The 18,208-nt window shown below is 40.6% G+C and overlaps 1 protein-coding gene across 1 annotated transcript; it reads right to left on the reverse strand.

The window, feature by feature from the left end:
- Positions 1-393: 393 nt before the first annotated feature.
- Positions 394-11,725, reverse strand: TCN1 (transcobalamin 1). The gene is made up of 9 exons (XM_045485353.1): positions 11,604-11,725; positions 9,449-9,628; positions 8,583-8,723; positions 7,536-7,691; positions 6,085-6,272; positions 3,566-3,755; positions 2,370-2,556; positions 780-898; positions 394-620 (listed from the first exon to the last, which is right to left on the reverse strand). Exons 1-9 carry the CDS (start codon positions 11,680-11,682, stop codon positions 559-561), a joined length of 1,302 nt encoding a protein of 433 aa, XP_045341309.1. The 5' UTR covers positions 11,683-11,725; the 3' UTR covers positions 394-558.
- Positions 11,726-18,208: the final 6,483 nt, after the last annotated feature.

An 18,208-nucleotide genomic window follows, 5' to 3' on the forward strand; every position in this document is an offset into this window, starting at 1 on the left:
AACAAATGGGATCCAAGGGAGACAGCTGGGTGAGGGGATGATATTATTCCTCGGGCTTTATGGACTGACCTTTTATCTCTAAGACTCACGTTTCTGTTTTTCTCCAGAGCAATATTTTTCTCCCTACCCACTGCCTCTGTGAGGTCAATGTCCACTTGGTTCATCCCTTACTTCTGGGCCTACTTGATCTCATCTGCTGCTGCTTCAACATTGGATCTAGAACCTTATCTCCATTCCTACCTGTTGCCCAAGGTCACCCACACAGTTAGCAGTAGAACCTTGAGTAGAGCTCAGCTTAGACACTGGTCTAGTCTCTTTTCCCTTCCTTCTTCTTGCAGTGGTCTTCCCTCCATCAATAATCCCCTTTTAAAATGAAATGGTTAGAACACGCTCTTTTTGTGTAGCTGTTGACCTTTTATTGAACACGCAGAGAAGGGGGGGGGGGTTATTGGGTCTCCTACTGAAATTGAGAGAAAGGAAAAGGAAGGTATGAAGCCACTTTCCACCTGCCATTCCATTGCAAAGGGATGAGATCCAGCTGAGGAAGGTTTGAATTTATTAGTATGTGCTCCAACGAACCTCCAAATTATCTCCCTCATGCACAATGTAACTACCAACTCCTGAAAAGGAAGAATGAGAAGTGGGTTAAGTGATTTAACCACAAAATCACCAAATAATGGATCTCACTTTCCCAGTGCCTCAGCACACTCACCACAAAAGGTTGCACCCTCACATCTGGATGCTTTGGGCATGGTCACTCACATCTGTCCCTCTCTTACCTTGATCCAGCGGTTGGCCGTTATTCAGGAGCTCCCAGAAGGTTCTTTTGTTATTGTTGGCTGTTAAGCCCTGAACAGAGGTGATGTAGGGGCCCCATAATCCCTCCTCCACTGTGAAACTGTGGGGACAGTAAATGGGTTATGGGAACTTAGAATTTTTAAAGGCAACCTTCCATGGGCATTTCTCAAACTTCAGTGTACGCAAGAATTACTTGAAGCTATTATCCAAAAAGGCAGATTTCCTGTCCCTGTCCTCAGATACTTTGATTCTGTAGGTCTGGGTGGGGACTAGAAATCTGCATGTTTCATAAACACTATAGATGATTCTGCTGCAGGGACTCCATAATCCATGCTAAATCATACAGGAATGATGCCCTGTTTCTGCCCCTGCATCATTTCATAGGAGACACTGCAGTCAACAACTACTAGTCTTCTGACCCAAGATAGTAACAGTTGAAGATACTAAAGTGCAGAAGAAAATGTTCACCTTATGTCCTAGAGGCACCATAAGCTAGTGGGCTTTCTTTTAGGGAAGAGGAACAGGAAAGAATAATTTAATATTTCATGTTGTATTTATTATAAAGTGACATGACCAGTGTCTGTTTCACATTCCCTGGTCACATTTCTCTGCCTTTCCGCGAGCCCTTGAAAGCAACCTTTATAGAATTTATTTACATTACATATTACATATATATATGTATATATGTACACATATATGTGTACATGTGGTGTATATGTGTATATATATGTATACATATATGCATATATAATTTTCTCTTACATTTTGGCATCTTACATCTTGTAGTAAATACTTGTCAATTAGATTTAGGGAGTCAGAGGAACCATATCTTTCAGAGGCAAAATCAATATTGTAATTTTAATATTTGACCTCTGTGGGCCATAGAACCCTAATCTAGGGGTCCATGAATCTGAAAGTGGGGGAGCATGGAGAGGCTTCAGGGCATTTGTGAAACCTCTGATTTAAAGGACACGTTTTGTGTGTGTGTTCACGTGTCTGGTATGAGCATCCATTGCAATCATCTGCTTTTCTTTTGCTTTTTAAGCTTATTTATTTATTTTGAGAGAGAGAGAGAGAGAGAGCAAGTATGTGCACCTGCGTGGGGGAGGGGCAGAGAGAGAAGTTGAGAGAATCCCAAGAAGGATTCTCAGCGCAGAGCCAGTTACAGGGCTCAACCTCCCGAACCATGAGCCAAAATCAAGAGTTGAACCCTTAACTGACTGAGTCATCAGGTGCCCCTCATCTGATTTTCAAAGAGGTCAGTTATTCAAAAATAATGAACCATGTTCTAAAACAAAGTGACTAACAAAGTTCTACTTATTGAAAGAATTTTTCTGACAGAAGAGAGATCCCTGGGACTTACCCATTAGGTGAACATTAATTTAATACCCACTGGGTGATAGAAGATGAAAAGTCTTACCTTTTTTAAATTCTTGCCATGAGATGTAGATGGACAGCAAAGTTACCAGTGAAGAAGAGTTTCAAACATACTTTGTATTCAGGTGCTTATGTATTCTTACTGTGCCTTAAAATCACCAAATACCATCACCTTAGGTTACATACAGACATACCGAAATAGAGTTGCATTTTCTTTCTGAGCTGCTTCCATCACATCTAGGAAGACAGAGCCATTTGCTACGGAGACGTTGGTGGAATATGTTTCCTTGATTATTACCACAGAATAATTCACTTGGATTTGTGAGGGTGAGAGAGGAGGTGTCGCTGTTATAGGCTCCACAGTGGAGATGTTGAAGTCACCTGGCAGAGACAGAAAGCAAAGAAGAATTACTATCCAGAATAATAAAAATGATGTTAGCGTTTACATGCCCATCCGACCTGAGTCCCAGTCTCCTTTAATGCAGAGTAGGATTTGCTACAAGGAGCCAGAATCAGCAGTCAAGGGGCAGATCTCTCGGTGACTAAACAAGATAGTCACCAGCTTGTAAATACGTGTGTTCAGCTCCATTCCCAGCAATTTGAGCAATTCACTTGCTTCTGTTTCTCACAGAGGCTCCTGATTTTGTTTTTGCTTTGGTACAGAATACAATAATGCTTCCTTTTTGGGGGGTGCCTTTTTATTTCTTAACATTTATTGAAAACATATTAAGTGCCAGGCACCGTACTAACCATCATACATGGATTATCTTATTCAGTCCTTAGACAAAAAAACACATTAGATACTATTATCATTTGTATTTTTTTATATTAGTACACTGAAGTTAGAGAGTAAACATTTTGTCTGAGGTCCCTAAACCTATAAGTGGCTGAACCAGGAATGAACAGAGATAAAAGAAAAGATACAGAGGTAACAGAGACAAAAGCAAAGTCTTCTTTCATACCTTGTTGAAAAATCAGTCGTTCGAATAAATGACTGTAATTTCCTTATAAGATTGCCATCTTCCTCTCACAGAATGTAGGAGTTCCCTGAAGTATCACTCCTTGTACATAATGGAGAGTCAGACTCACCATAATTGGTTTAGAATGGGAATAACGCTCAGAACATCTCTCTATCCACCCATCGGAAAACATCCCTTTGGGGGCAGACATCACTTAATCAAGTCTGCCTTGTTTATCAATGTTTGAACCAAGAACAATACCTGGTACCGCATTAAGAACAAGTCCTCAGGTGGTTATAATCACTGGTGACATATAGAGGACTGAGTTCTATGTGGGAACTGTTAGGCTTTAAAGATTTATCTGGTCACACTTGGTCCCTAAGAACACCTTAGACTCACATCTTAGGGTATCATGCTCTTTAGTGCTCTACCTGGGCCATAGACACAAGGAGAGTTTTTGTTAACATTCAAGTAGGTCTTTCCCATCAGGGCGGGTAAGATTTGAGCTGCAGCAGTTGGAATATGGAACGCTCCTTTATGAATTTCCATGATCACTGTTTCCAGAGTTTGTTGGCAATCCCATTTACTTTCATTGTAATAGTCTGATGAGACAAAGAGAGCCTAATGCATGAGAGAAGATGAGGGGGAATAAGAATGAGTGAGAGAAACATCAAATAAGGGGAAAGCTTACATCTAACCAATGCGGTAAATATTTATTGGACATTGACCATATAGGAAGCACCTTGGATAACTAGGATGCCTTTACTGCCACCAAAACATTTATTTATTTATTTTTTGAGAGAGAGAGAGAGAGAGAGAGAGAGAGAGAGAGAGGAAAATCTTAAGCAGGATCCATACACAGTGTGGACCCTGACGTGGGGCTCCATACCATGACCGTGATCATGACCTGAGCCGAAATCAAGAGTTGGATGCTTAACTGTCTGAGCAACCTAGGTGCCCCATTCACCAAGAAGTTTATAAAGAGTTTGGGGGTGGGTGGGAGGTGGGGAATTGATTAATAATACAACTGATAAGAGCATCCATGAGAACAGACTTTCTCTACCCTATTCATTCTTGTAGCCCCAGCACTGGAACAATACCAGCCACATAGGAGGCAACTGATAAACGTTGTTAACAGACAGATAATCATAAAGGAGCCCCTAAGATGAATGCCTTAGGAGAAGCATCCAACGCCATGGCCTTTCAGAAGAGGAAGAGCACATAAACATTTAGTGACACTTTGTAAAGGCGTGGTGCAGAAGGTGGTCCTTGAGGTAGGTCTTGACAATATGACAACATTTCATTAGGTGCCATAAACAGGGGAGCACTATTCCCAGGGGGTCAGCATTATCAAGGATGCTAAAGTAGGTGCAGCCAGCGTTTGGCCTGCCTGTGATGAGACTCTCTACATTTTGGCAAAATCCCCAGAGGATTCCTCTTGGCCTGGGAGGGCACTGGGGAGACTCAGGGTGATAGTGGAAGAACAGGCTGGAGAAGGAGGTTGGGCCATATTGGTAGACCCTTGAGTTTCTGGGTGAGGTGTCTGATATTCTTTGCTTGGCAGTGGGGAGTCTGATAGGTCCTTGAATAGAAACTATCCAAGTGGCAGATGTGAACTGGGTTGAAGGGACAGAATGATGGGGTAGGAAAAGTTAGGAGGGTATCCGAGGAGTAAGACAAGGGCTTACTTGGGCTGGACCTACAGATGTGGCTCTGTAGTTTCTCAGGGAAACTTTAAATTAACCAAGAAGTCAAGAAGCCTTTGTGGAATATTTTTAAAAAGGGATCATATTTCATTTCCACTTAAAAACTTATAGGCAAGTAGCTCTCAATTCTGCTGTGAGTGAACATCACCTGGAGGGTTTGAAAACAAGACCAAGGCTCATGCTCCACCTCTAAGTTTCTATATTAACTGGCCGGTGTGGAGCCTACACATTAATGTTTTCTCAAACCTCCTTCGGGTGATTCAAATTTGCAGCCAGGATGGGAAACCACTGTTTTATTAGGTCCAAACTCAGTAAGGCAAGCAACAGCATCAACAGCAACAATAGTAAAAACAACCTGTGTGATTGGATCCCTGTTATGTCCCTAGCTTCATCTTGTAATTTTTTCCTGAGGACCTTGCACTGGTCATGTTGAAAACCTTGATCTTCCTAAAATATGTTATGTTCTTTCATGCCTGAGGTCTGTGCCCTTGCCGTCCTCTGTCCCTTGGAAAGCCCTCTCCTCCTGGAGTGGCCTGGAAGACTCCGATTCAGACTAAAGACTCGGTGAATTTTTTTTCTGTAAATCTTTTTTTTTCTCTCTTCTTGTATCTACCCCTTAGAGTTGAGGAAATCAGTAAGTGATGCAGGAATAAAGCCCCAGACTTCAAGGAACATATACGGGACAGTGTAGGTGCTGAGTGTGAATTTTGAAACCAACAGTTTCCATCCCCATCTGAATCACTTTTTGGCTTTGTAATGTTAGGCAAGTTAGTGATACTCCATGACTCATGGTCATATTCTAGGAAATGGAGGTGATAATTCTTTCCTCCGTGGATTGTTGTGTTCATTAATGACTGTGTCAACAAATACTAGCTGTCATTACTACCACTGCCTTTTATTACTTGGAAAACAATGGTCTAATTTGGGAGGTAAGATGCAAATGCAAAACAATGGTTTATGGTAAAGTGTGAAATTACATTTGCCAGAACAACATGACAGGTTGTAGTAGACTCTAGAATTTCTTAAAAAAAATTGTTGTCAGGAAAAACTTCATAGAAACATTGGAGTGTGAAAGGTAAGGATTGAAGGTGAGGAGAATACATTTCCATCAGGGGAGAGGAATCACTTAAAATCAGTTAGTATAGGAAAGAGAATGGGTAATATCTTAGGCTGATAAGAAAGTATACAGCTATTCTTTCTTTCATGACTCCCTTCTCTGTCTCCTGTTTTATCCTCTGACTTACCTGCATAGCTTCTCCTGTACTATATATGTTTCCAAGGAGACCATTTTCTTCTTTCTGAGAAAGAATCTTCTCTATCAGTGACTTTATATGATTATTGATATTATTTAAGTTCTCCATATCTGTTTTTTTCTTCCCATTTATTATATTCTTCACACAGGTCAGAGCCAGGACAGCCATTGCACCAGTATCTGCCAGGAAACAACATATTGGTGATAGGGTGACCAAACATCCCAGTTTGCCTTGGACTGAGGGATCTCCTGATATGTAGGATTTTCATTGCTAAAAGAGGGACAGATCTGGGGAAACTGGGAAGATGGGTCACACTAGTTGATGATAGGAGAGAAGGATTTCGGAATATGGCAATCATCTCTCCAGTACTAACCACTCAAATATTTCAAGATCCCTTGTACCTTGTACTCAATAGCTCACCTGTTGGTCAGAGAAACACATATGGATTTGCAGATGCATCCACATGAACAGTCTTCCACTTCTACATCTTGGCTGTTCTCATTTTTTTTTTTTTATCTCTCAGCCATATTGGCAAAGGAATAGAGAGAATTCAGGATGATACACCAAGTAAAATATGTCTTTGCAATTTTCCAGTGTTTCCATTGGGTTGATTAAGAAATAGCACTTAAGAGAATTGTTTTCCAATAAACCTTCTTAGGGGGAGGATGAGACAAGAGATTGGAAGAAGGGAGGATAAGGTCTTTTTCTGTCTTATTACTTAGTTCTACTTGCATTCTTTAGATGTGGTACCTTCTCTCTCCCATAGAAATGGTATGAGAAATCTCATATTCTCCTTATTATCCAGAGATACTGAGTTGTGATTTTCTTCGGGCCCATTGGAGAAAGATAAATGTGTGTATCTGGATCCATAGGGGCTGGGCAACAATACTAGCTGTCTATAGGGGGCTTTGTTTTGGATGTGTAAGCTGACCCAGGAGATTTCTGGTCCTTATCCTTTGGGGATACAGACTTTATTGATCAAAGTTTTGGGCCATGTCACTGGAGAGGTCGTGTTGTCCAAGTAAGCCCACACATCCAAATGGTCCCAATAAATTAGAGAAAGAGGCAAAGTTAAGATAACTGACTTCCACTGTTTCTTTTCTCTAACACTTATACTTCCTAAAATGTCTTATATGAGGATTCTTTCAATCTATCCTTATTATACAGATGGGAAAATTCAAGTCAAGAGTTAACATCCATTGGTCATATAACTCAAAGAAGAGGTAGGGTAAGAACCAGATCTTTCTACTGGATTGCTACACATCTAGAAAGATGCTTAAATGCTCCCCAATATCCATTCTTCTCAAAAAGAAAATTCTTTTCCCTGGACACTAGCATAAAGAGGATTTTTTAAAAAGTCCAAGTACTTACTGGTACAAAAAACTCAAAGGGAAAGACTTACCTGTGTCTGATATGCCAAAGGAATTGGTTTAATGACTCACCTACTGAGAACTGTCCGTTAAAATAGAAATTTTTATTTTCAGGTTCGAAGATTTTAGCAACTTGGCTGATTGAAAATTTCCCCCTGAACAGACATAAGGCCAAAACATCCAGGCTGAGCTGATAGTAGTTAGTCAGTGGATTACCATCGTGTTTCCCTGTCAGAGAGGAAAGAAATACCTTACTCATGGAAATAATACTGGAGTAATAAGTTTTACAGCCATTCCTACTTGCTTTATTAGAATTTCTTTACATTTAAGGAGAGGTGAGTAATAGAAGGGGGAAATCACTGGTTAAATCAGCAAACCTGAGAAATGTAAAGGCTGCTAAGAGCTACCAAATTCAACTCAACTCTTTTCATTTCAAAACTGAGGAGACTCAGTGCTAACATGATAAAAGTACTATTCTGACATTGAGGTGTTTACAGAGCTAGGACTGGAACACAAATTTCCCACCACTAAGCCTCTTGCACTTTCAATGGTATGTGTTCAAACTACAAGTAGAAATAGAGACCATCTCAAAAGAAGATGGGATCAGAGAGGCCTAATGAAAAATAGGATAAATATTGGGTGGGTGTTGAAATAAAAACAACGCACCTCACTAACAGTTGTCATGGTCAGCCTACTTTTCCAGGTGATAAAGTACTTGTGGCCATCCTTTAGCTCTTATACTAGTATTGTATGCTTTGGTGCTTATGACAGTCATTAGTGTCTTGTGTTGCTCAGCTATTTCTGGTGTGTTTCATTATTTGTCTAAAGACAAGCTTCTCGAGAACAAGAGAACAGTGTCCTATAATTTGTGTGTGTGTTTGTGTAGGCGTGTGTTCATCATCATATGTAAGGTTGATGTAGAGTCAATGCTCAGTTGAATCTATTTGAAAAGAAAATTCAAGATGCCTGTCGGAAGAGAGAAGAAGGGAAAGTGATCTGCAAAAATATGTGGATGAATAGAATGAAGAGAAGGAAAGACTGAAGGGAAACTTCCTTCAGTTCTGAACCAGTGGAAGAGAAGACAAGGTTGTCCACGGCCTCTGAACATTTGATTCTCACCCATATTTTTAATTTCTGCTTTGAATTTATTTCTAAGGGTTTTGACCAGGTTAGGATAACGTATAGATGTTTCATCAGGCGTTTTGCATGCTCCCAAAGCCAGTATAGCCAAGGCAAACTGTCCCGAGGTTAAAGTTGAAGCTGAAAAGAGAAATATTCAAGTTGAACAAGGTACATGCTTGTGATTTTTTCTGGCCTCCTGTCTTTCTTGTAATTTATATTGCCTGTCAGTTCTTTCATTTTCCCCACACTATACCAATATTTGACTGTTCTCTTCTTTATTCCCAAAGCAGAGCCTTTTCCAGCAGTGCTGTATAAATGCAAGCTAGATTCTCGTCTTTCCCATGAAATCGTGGGAGGTTTTGGGAATCATACAATCTTTGTAAAATTTAAAAGAAAAAAATAGATAATGAAACCTTGGGGTTTTCTCTCTTTGTGGGTGCCATCTTTCCAGGATAGTAATAATTGACTTGGATGTTCTGCTTCATAGAGTATGAAAATTCTCAGACTTCTCATAATTCTTATAATAATATTGTGAGATGTGTAGGGGGAGATAGGAGTATATAATTTAGCAGATAGGAGTATATAATATTAGCAGATAGGAGTATATAATTTCTTTTGCTTTTCCTTGTGGCCTTTCGAAAGAAAATATTTTTCAGGACCCAAAGAAGTAAGGTCTAGCTATAGAGAAAGTGGCAGAGGATTGATGTTTTGAGGCACTTTTATGTCCCCTCAAATTTTCTACAGCTGGAATAGATGTAGCAAGTATACTTTGGACACACAATATTTTCCAAATATCTCTTGCTAGAGATAACCTATATGGATAAGTTAGTGTTCTAAATCTTCTGGAGACTATAGGCACTCACCTTTATAATACACAGTGCGTTTGACTTGTTGGATCAGCTGTTGTTCTTGGCATTGGTTCAGGATCCCACCAAGTCTGAGGGACAACAGGACATTGGCAGCTTGGATTCCTTTGGTATATTTTGAATTGATCATTGTGTTTATCAGAGGGTTTAGATCAGTATAGTTGTTTTTGCTTACCTCTGTGGCAGGGGAGGGAAGAAATAGGAAATACACATTAAGAAAACATTAAGGAACAAGAGCCCTAGGATCAGGGTTGGCATTAAAATATTTAGTAACAGATATGGCACAGAGGGAACTGTCCAGTGGTCACTAGCTATGTGACTGGAACAGGTACAAAGGTGAGTCTGGAGCCTCTGCTACATCAGGTTATACTCCTTTACCAACCATCATGGAAGTGTTTCAATGTTTTAATACTGTTTCAGCCTTACTGTTGTGTGCTGGCAGAATATCAGTCCTTCCTGGGAGATCTAGTATCATTCCCTGATTTTGAAGATGAGGTCTAGCCGACGTGTCCTTAAAGAAACCTTGGTAATTGAAGGCTTAATGGAGACTAGAATATGCATCTTCTGACTCCCAGTCTGTAGTCCTTTCTATTTGCTTGATTCAGTTCTTTCCCTTTTCCATCTTTCCAAGTGACTTATGTAACTTTCCTGACCTTCAGTTTCCTTGTTTTAAAATTGTGGATATTAACATCTGTTTTATAGATATTGGACAACAAATCATGTAAAAACTGCAAAATACCATACATACTATAACTTTTAGCTCAACTGGAGTTGCAATCATTATGTTTAGAGAATCAAGGAAACGTGAGTTTTCTATGCCTAATGTGAGGCTCAGAATCATGACCTGGAGATCAAGAGTCCCATGCTTTTCTGACTGAGCCAGCCAGGCACCCCTTCACCATTTTTCTCTTTAAAAGAGAGTTGTGGAGATCTGAATCACTGGTTACAGAAAGGTCATGGTTTGTTACAAGAACAATTGGACAATTGTTGAATCATGTTTGAGATATTGTGGAAGCATCTAGGTCAGCAGATTTTCTGGCACTGAAATGGACTTTTCAGTTCCTGGTCAACAACTCATCAGTTTCCTTGACCACTAAAGACAGAGTCAATCATTTTGTACAATGAATTGAACTTCAAAGCCTCCACAGAGACCCCCAATTCTTAGGATACAACAGAGGAAATGACAGGCTAGGAAGAAAACTTAGAAGTGGCAGATTTTGTGCTTTAGCTTGTGTGAACACAAGGCTCTGCTGTGGTGATGCTCTCTTCTTGTAGGCTACAGAACACCGGGAAGATGTACCCACAGACAGCACCACCTACTCATCTTTGGACTAGGTTTAAGCTCCATTCCAGGGAAAAGACTTACAAAAAAGAAATCATGCCCCTGAGAGCTATACCAGACTTCGTGACATCACTTCCTTCAACACCTTCCCCCAGTTATCCTCAATTTATGGATAAAGCTAAAAAAAAAAAAAAATGTCAGAAACATTGGATCATTCAGCTAGTAAGTGGTCAGACTACACCTGGCCAGTTTTTCTTTCTCTTACTTAGTATTTTTTAATAGGATCACACAATCTCCAGATCCTATACCCAGAGGAGAGATGATGGGCTTGTACTCATCTCCTGGGAGGAAGAGTTGGAGGGGAGAAGATGTGTAGCTTGGAAAATCTGAACTCAATAGTGACAAGAGGGAAGTCTTCATTATTTGAAAGGGATTATTAACATTATTTTTTTTTCTGTGTAGTTGCAAAGGGTTAACCCTAAACCCATAAGTTGAACTTCCAAAAAAAAAAAAAAAAAAGATTGTGCCTCCAATTCAAAAGATACTTTATATGATCTTGAAAAGTTTCTGGGATTGGGAATATTATATCATTGAAAATGAAGAAGAATACATAGTTACTTAGTAGGGTTGCTGTGGTGGAGAAAATCTGAATCTAGGAAGAATGGTTAGGCAAGTTAGCACTGAATCTACAACCTCTCTTAAAACAACATACATTGTGGAACTTTCCTCACCATGTCTTGCCACATTTTATATTACTCATAAAATCCAACCCCCTATAGAACTGGAATAGGTCACTCTACACAAGTGCCCTGCCACTAGTCTTTAGAAGACTATCACACTAGGAGTAATTTTAGCTCAAAGCATACTCACCACAGATCTCACATAGTTGTCTTGGAATAAGAGAAAACAGTAGGAGCCCCAGTAGGGGCAGCTGGTGGGATTGTCTCATCTCTCCAACAGTGTTCTGGAATGGCGAGGGCTTGTCTGACTATTTATTGGGTGATGGGCAGAGGGTAATGAGAGCTCCTCCTTTAGCTTGCCTCAGCCTCTTTCATTAAGCAAACATTGAGCAATGTTGAACAATGTCAGGGGGTGTGGTCAAGTGTGTTTGTCCAAGAATTGTGATAAACCAGGAAGAAGTCTTGAAAGGTATGTTCAGGGAGGACGAGGAAATAATTTTTCTTTGTATCCTATCCTAAACTTTGGGATTCACATTCCTTGCTTGTCTTCAGCCCAGTGAAAATAAATTAAGTGAGGGGAGCCTGGGTGGTTCAGTCAGTTAAGCGTCTGACTTTGGATCAGGTCATGGTCTCACGGTTCATGAGTTTGAGCCCCTCGTTGGACTCTGTGCTGACAGCTCAAAGCCTGGAGCCTGCTTCGGATTCTGTGTCTCCTTCTCTCTCTGCCCCTCTCTTTCTCTCAAAAATAAATACACACACACACACACACACACACACACACAAAGAATAAATTAAGTGAGTATTTTCCTCTTTTCCATTCCAAGTTGGTGGTGTTTTGTTTATATCTCTTGAGACAGTAGATTTGGTGGGGCAAGAGCTTGAAATGTGTAAAAATGAGAGAAGTTGTAACTCTGAAATTGGATCAGACAAGATGGTGGAGCCTTGTACCTGAGGATCTTTGGGATAGTAGTTTTTGATGTACAGTTTTCTTCTAAGTAGGTGCTCTGAGAGTTTCATAACCCAGGAGGAAAACCACGGAGATACACATCAAATGTGGATTTTTGCTATACTAGGAAAGATGCTACAAGTTACATGTAAGAAGTGTTGTCTATGAGTTATTCCAAGAACTATCAGAGAATACGATCAGTTTGTCCTTAAAATATCCCCCCACAGCAGCAATTTTAATAGCCATCTGTGGACAAAAGTTTTTTTATGTGGGAGCTTTGGGTTCCAAGAAAGAGGTTGTGAAACCTCAGTGGAGCCACCGAGGAGAGCTTATTGAAAAGGCACAACAAAGAAGAAAGACTGTATCCACACAAGCTAAAGCACAGACTTTGCCAACTCTCATTTTTCTTTCTGGCCTTTTTCCCTGTTGCACCCTGAGAAGCCATGCTCACTGTCCATGGTCCTGGATACAGGCCAGAAAACAGCCTTGTCCCCTTGCGGACTTGTCTACAGCCCTGTTTGGCATTGGTCCTGCGAATAGTACCATCAGCCAAGGGACCCAGGAAGAGTCATGCCCATCTGAGCCTTCGGTGATAGGCCTGCTGACTTTGTTTAGGGCTATAGACCCTGAAGTAGCTGTGACCTGGCTCCAACATCAGTTATGATCTGGGAGCAGTCTTGCCCACCCAGGGACCTAGCAGGAGACCCATCTATCAGTGCCTAGGAGATAGGCTGTCTGACCTTGATCCAACTATGGATCCTGAAGTGACCCTGTGACCTGGCTCCATCTACTCTCAGCTGTGGTTCAGGGACAGTGCTGCCTGTGCAGGGACCTGTACTATGACCCAGCAGGAGCCAGGACCGTCATGCACCTGATAACCGGCTTGCTGTTTGCAGACCCGCTGGGGACCCAGCAGCAGCCAGATGATCCAGTTCCAACCCTGCATGACTATGATCCCAGAGGTAATCCCATCAGTTCAGGCGCCTGACAGGAGAAGGTCTTTACCTGTCAAAAACAGTTTATAAAGATGGAGAGGTGTTTGCTCCTTCAAACACACAGACACAAACGTAAGGCCATACAGACCACAAGAAGCAGATAAACATGACATCACTGAAGAAAACCAATAAATAGACCTAACAGACCTATGGAAGGAAAACTTAGCAAAGAAACTCCTTGACATTGGTCTTGGCAAGGATTTTTTTTGGATAGGATACCAAAAGCACAAACAACAAAATCAAAAATAAACAAGTGAGGCTACTTAAAACTGGAAAGCTTTTGCATAGCAAAGAAACAGTAAACCGAATGAAGAAGCAACCTATAAAATGGAAGAAAAATATTTATCAGATGCCACATATCAAACAAGTATTCATATCTAAAATATATAAGGAAATCCTACAACTCGATTGGAAAATAGGCAAAGGATGTGAATAGACATTTTTCCGTGGAAGACACACCAATCACCAACAGGCCCATAGAAAGGTGGTTAGCACCACCAGGGAAATGCATATCAAAACCACAGTGAGATATCACCTCACACCTGTTAGAATGGTTGTTATGAAAAAGTGATAATGAGTGTTGGCACTGGTGTGGAGAAAAGGGAACCATTATGCGATGTTGGTGGGAATGTAAATTGGTGCAGTCATTATGGAACACGGTATGGAAGTGCCTCAAAAATTAAAAATGGAACTACCATATGACCCGGTCATCCCACTCTTGGGTATCCATCCGAAGGAGTGAAATCAGTATCTCAGATAGCTACACTCTCATGTTCTTTGCAACGTTATTCATGACAGCCAAGATATGGAATCAATCTAAGTGTTTTGTCAGCAGATGAATGGATGGAGAAAATGTGGTATGTATGTACAGTGCGAGATTGATAGTCTGTCTAGCTAAATCTGACACATTTGCTGACCCATAGATTTGTGCGAAAATGTGTTAAGCTGCTAAGTTTTGTAGTGGTTCATTTTGCAGCAGTAGATAACATAAGTGATATTGAGAATTTTTTTCCAGTTATATATTATGAGCAATACTTTAGTAAGCTGATCACCTATTTTGTGCCTAGGTACCTCATGATTTATTTAGCTGATGTCAGAGATCTCTGTGGGCTAAAATTATCCAGCCATGAGAAAGAAGGAAATCCTGTTATTTGCAACAACATGGATGGACCTTGAGGATTTTACGCTAAATGAAATAAATCAGAGACAGACAAATACCATATGATATCACCTATACGTGGCATCTTAAAAAAGTCAAACTCATAGATGCAGATGTTGGAATAGTGGTTGCCAGGGGCTATAGGCTGGAGAAGCTGGGGAAATGTTGGTCAAAGTGTACAAATTTTAGCTCTAAGATGAGTAAATTCTGGGGATCTAATGAACAGCATCATAGTTATGTTTTATTTATGTCTCCTGAGAGATTAGATTTGATGGGGCAAAGGCTTAAAACATAAAAATGGAAGTAAAAGTTGTAAGCCTGAAATTGAACCCCTCCGCTAAAACTGATCTTATCAGGATCACTAGTCACTTGCACACTGCTGCTTTCAATGTTGCTTTAAAATTCTCATTTATCTTGCCTGACATTCATAACTCTTTTCTCCTTACTTACTTACTTACTTTACTTGGCTGGAACACCATCCTCCCATGAAAATTTTTTTGTTATTTTTTATTTCTTTTTCCTTTTTTCTACTGTCCTACCGATCCTTTCCGGTGTTCTCTGCTGGTTCCTCCTAATGCATCTAAGTTTTCTAAAAGTTGTAATATTTGAAGATTCAATCTCCAAAACTCTTCTTTCTCCTTTAGTAATCACATTAAGTTTCAAGACTTAATTAAAAAAATTTTTTTTAATGTTTATTTATTTTTGAGAGCCGAGAGAGAAAGAGAGAGACAGAGTGTGCGTGGGGAAGGAGCAAAGAGAGGGAGACACCGAATCCAAAGCAGGCTCTAGGCTCTGAACTGTCAGCACAGAGCCCGATGCAGGGCTTGAACCCATGAGCCATGAGATCATGACCTGAGCCAAAGTCAGATGCTCAACTGACTGAGCCACCTAGGTGCCCCAAATCTCAAGACTTTAAATGATACCTACATGCTAGTGTTTTTTTTTAATTTATATCTCCATATAGGACATATCTTTAATTTTAGTCTGGAATTTGGCCTTGGTCATGTGATTTACTTGGGTCAATAGGAAGTTAGCAAATATGATGTAAGAGGAAGTTTGAAAGTTGCTTTTGCATTGAATTCTGTGGTTTGAATCCTGAGACCCATCGCATGTATGAACCTGAGCTAGCCTTCTGGAAATGCTACACAGAGAACACAAGCATTCTAGTTGTCATCCTGATGTTGTGTGAGGAGATTTTAGATCGTTTAGCATTGGTTGAACCCCAGGTGAATAAAATAATGTGAATGACCCTGGTCAAGATTGATAGACTATCTAGCTAAATCTAGCCCAAATTGCCCACCCATAGATTTGTGAGAAAATGTGTTAAGTTGCTAGGTTTGGAGTGGTTAGTTTTGCAGCAGTAGATAACTGATATGTGATACTTAGAATTTTTTCCAGTTATATAGTATAAGCAATACTTTAGTAAGCTGATCACCTATTTCGTGCTTAGGTACCTCATGATTCATTTAGCTGATGTCAGAGACCTCTGTGGGCTAAAATATTCCTATTGTTATGCTGATTCTGTTGTCAATTACAGTCATTGTTCCAAGCTTGTCTTGGATGATTAAGTACTGTTATCTAATCTGGCTAATTTAGGGTGACATTTATACTGACTGAGATCATTGTAATGACCAAATCTCTCACTATTATTCCCAACCATTTCCTCTCACTCATTGTTTTCCTAATTTCATCGTGGAGAAAGTATTCTCTGGACCTTCATGTAGGTCATTTTTGAGTCCAGGTTTCATATGATCAACCAAGAAAAATGTTGGAGCCACTTGCTGTTGTTCAAGTTAGCATATTTCATAGTCTCTGGTAACGGCATCTATACTGACAAGTTTGGCATCATCCAACATTATATTCTGTTTTCTTTGGTCTAATATACCAAGAATCCAATCCCAGACATGTTTTTTAAGTTTATGCAAATGTACATTAGGAAGGTCTTGTAATTATTTTTGTGTTTAAGCTATCGTCTGTTGGGTCTAACTTTGCCCTTGTCTTCTTGGGTCACACTGGGATCTGATAATAGTGATGGTTCTCGAGGCAATGAATGATCACAGGCCCAGGCTTTAAAGAGAACAGGGATGTCCTTGCAAGAAAACTGCATCAGATTAGATTAATACAGGATCTTCAAGCAAAGGAAGATCAGTCAGGGTAGGAAATGCTAATTCTACTAAAAAAAAAAAAAAAAAAACCAGCTTCAAAGTGATTGGTCCAAGATTCTCAGATTCTTTATTTTTGGGACAGAGAGAGACAGAGCATGAACGGGGGAGGGGCAGAGAGAGAGGGAGACACAGAATCGGAAACAGGCTCCAGGCTCTGAGCCATCAGCCCAGAGCCCGACGCAGGGCTCGAACTCACGGACCGCGAGATCGTGACCTGGCTGAAGTCGGACGCTTAACCGACTGCGCCACCCAGGCGCCCCTCAGATTCTTTGAAGTATATTCAAAACGCTCATCTTGATTCTCAGAATCCCACTCCTTGCTAGTCAATGACCACATCTTTACAACAGGGATTTTGGTGGGTGATATGCTAAACTTTCATTGTGATTCTGCAAGCTGTACAATTACATTTTAGCTTTAGTTCTCCAATTCCCCTGGCCTGTGGGCATAAGGAATATTTACATCTAGTCAGGCTTGTATAGAAGCTGTCTGGTTTTCTGACCATTAGTTGAACAGAGAGGTGAAGATATTGGATTTATAATTTTATCCCTGTAAGCTGACCCATGATGATAGAAACAGCCATCTTACCACATATTCCCTTTAATCATAATTACTGCAACCACAGCCAACTGCAGAAGCTGACTGATCTCCAGAAATCTTGCCTTCAATGGGCCCATCACCCTAAGAAACAATAGATGACAGGGAAACCGATGTAATGCCACCATATGCCACCGATTATTAATGTGTCATTTTCTACTAACAACGAGGCGGTACTGCAGTCCTACCAAAATAAATGAGCATTCAATTCCAAAATTCTAACTTAAGGCTTTATTTTGTAAGACCACTCCTGCTTTGAATTGTGTCAGTCAGGGTCCAGTTAGGAAAGCAGAAAACACACCAGGTAGTTCAATAGACTGATTTAATATGGGGGGTTAGTTTCTAAGGTTTGTGGGAGCCGAAAGAGGAGATAGGAGAAGACGGGGCAACTCAGAGTTTAGCAACTGCAGAGAGACACCATTCCAGCTGTGGAGGGGCCAATAGAGGTGATGGACCCATGGAAAGGAGGGCTGCCTGTCAGGAGGTAGACCCACTGGAGATATCTCAGGAGAAGAGATTCAGGGGGAGAGACACCCTACATCCTCCTCCTCTCCCAGCTTCCAGTCTCCTGTCAGTGCCTCAGCAATGTCTCCTCTGTTCTTCCAGCAACAGAGAGGTTGAATGTAAATTTACAATCAAACCATTGAGGCACAACAGACTTCAACCAGGATCAAGTTTCCTTAGCCATAAGAAAGGATTCAGGGCATGCACAGTATCAACACAGAGATGTTATGACTCCTGGGCACAGCTTCTGATGTTCCCGTCATTCTGCACTTGAGAGTGCTGGGTCTCGTCACCTTTTACACCTACCTAGTTAGTTATACAGCCCCTCAGGTATATGTGAAAAGTCCTCCTCCTCTGGGACAGCAGCAACAAAACAGTGCCTAGTCTTTCTCTAGATTGTCATTTATTTTGCATCTGCTGTAGGTAAATTCA

Source organism: Leopardus geoffroyi, chromosome D1 (genome assembly GCF_018350155.1).
Source record: "Leopardus geoffroyi isolate Oge1 chromosome D1, O.geoffroyi_Oge1_pat1.0, whole genome shotgun sequence".
Classification (NCBI taxonomy): domain Eukaryota; kingdom Metazoa; phylum Chordata; class Mammalia; order Carnivora; family Felidae; genus Leopardus; species Leopardus geoffroyi.

Coding starts and splice junctions, on each gene's coding strand:
- TCN1 (XM_045485353.1), bottom strand. CDS start 11,682: ATGAGACAATCCCACCAGCTGCCCCTACTGGGGCTCCTACTGTTTTCT. Junction 8,724..9,448: donor ACGCACTGTGTATTATAAAG/GTGAGTGCCTAT, acceptor TTCTCTTTTCAG/CTTCAACTTTAACCTCGGGA. Junction 3,756..6,084: donor GTACAGGAGAAGCTATGCAG/GTAAGTCAGAGG, acceptor CTCATGCATTAG/GCTCTCTTTGTCTCATCAGA.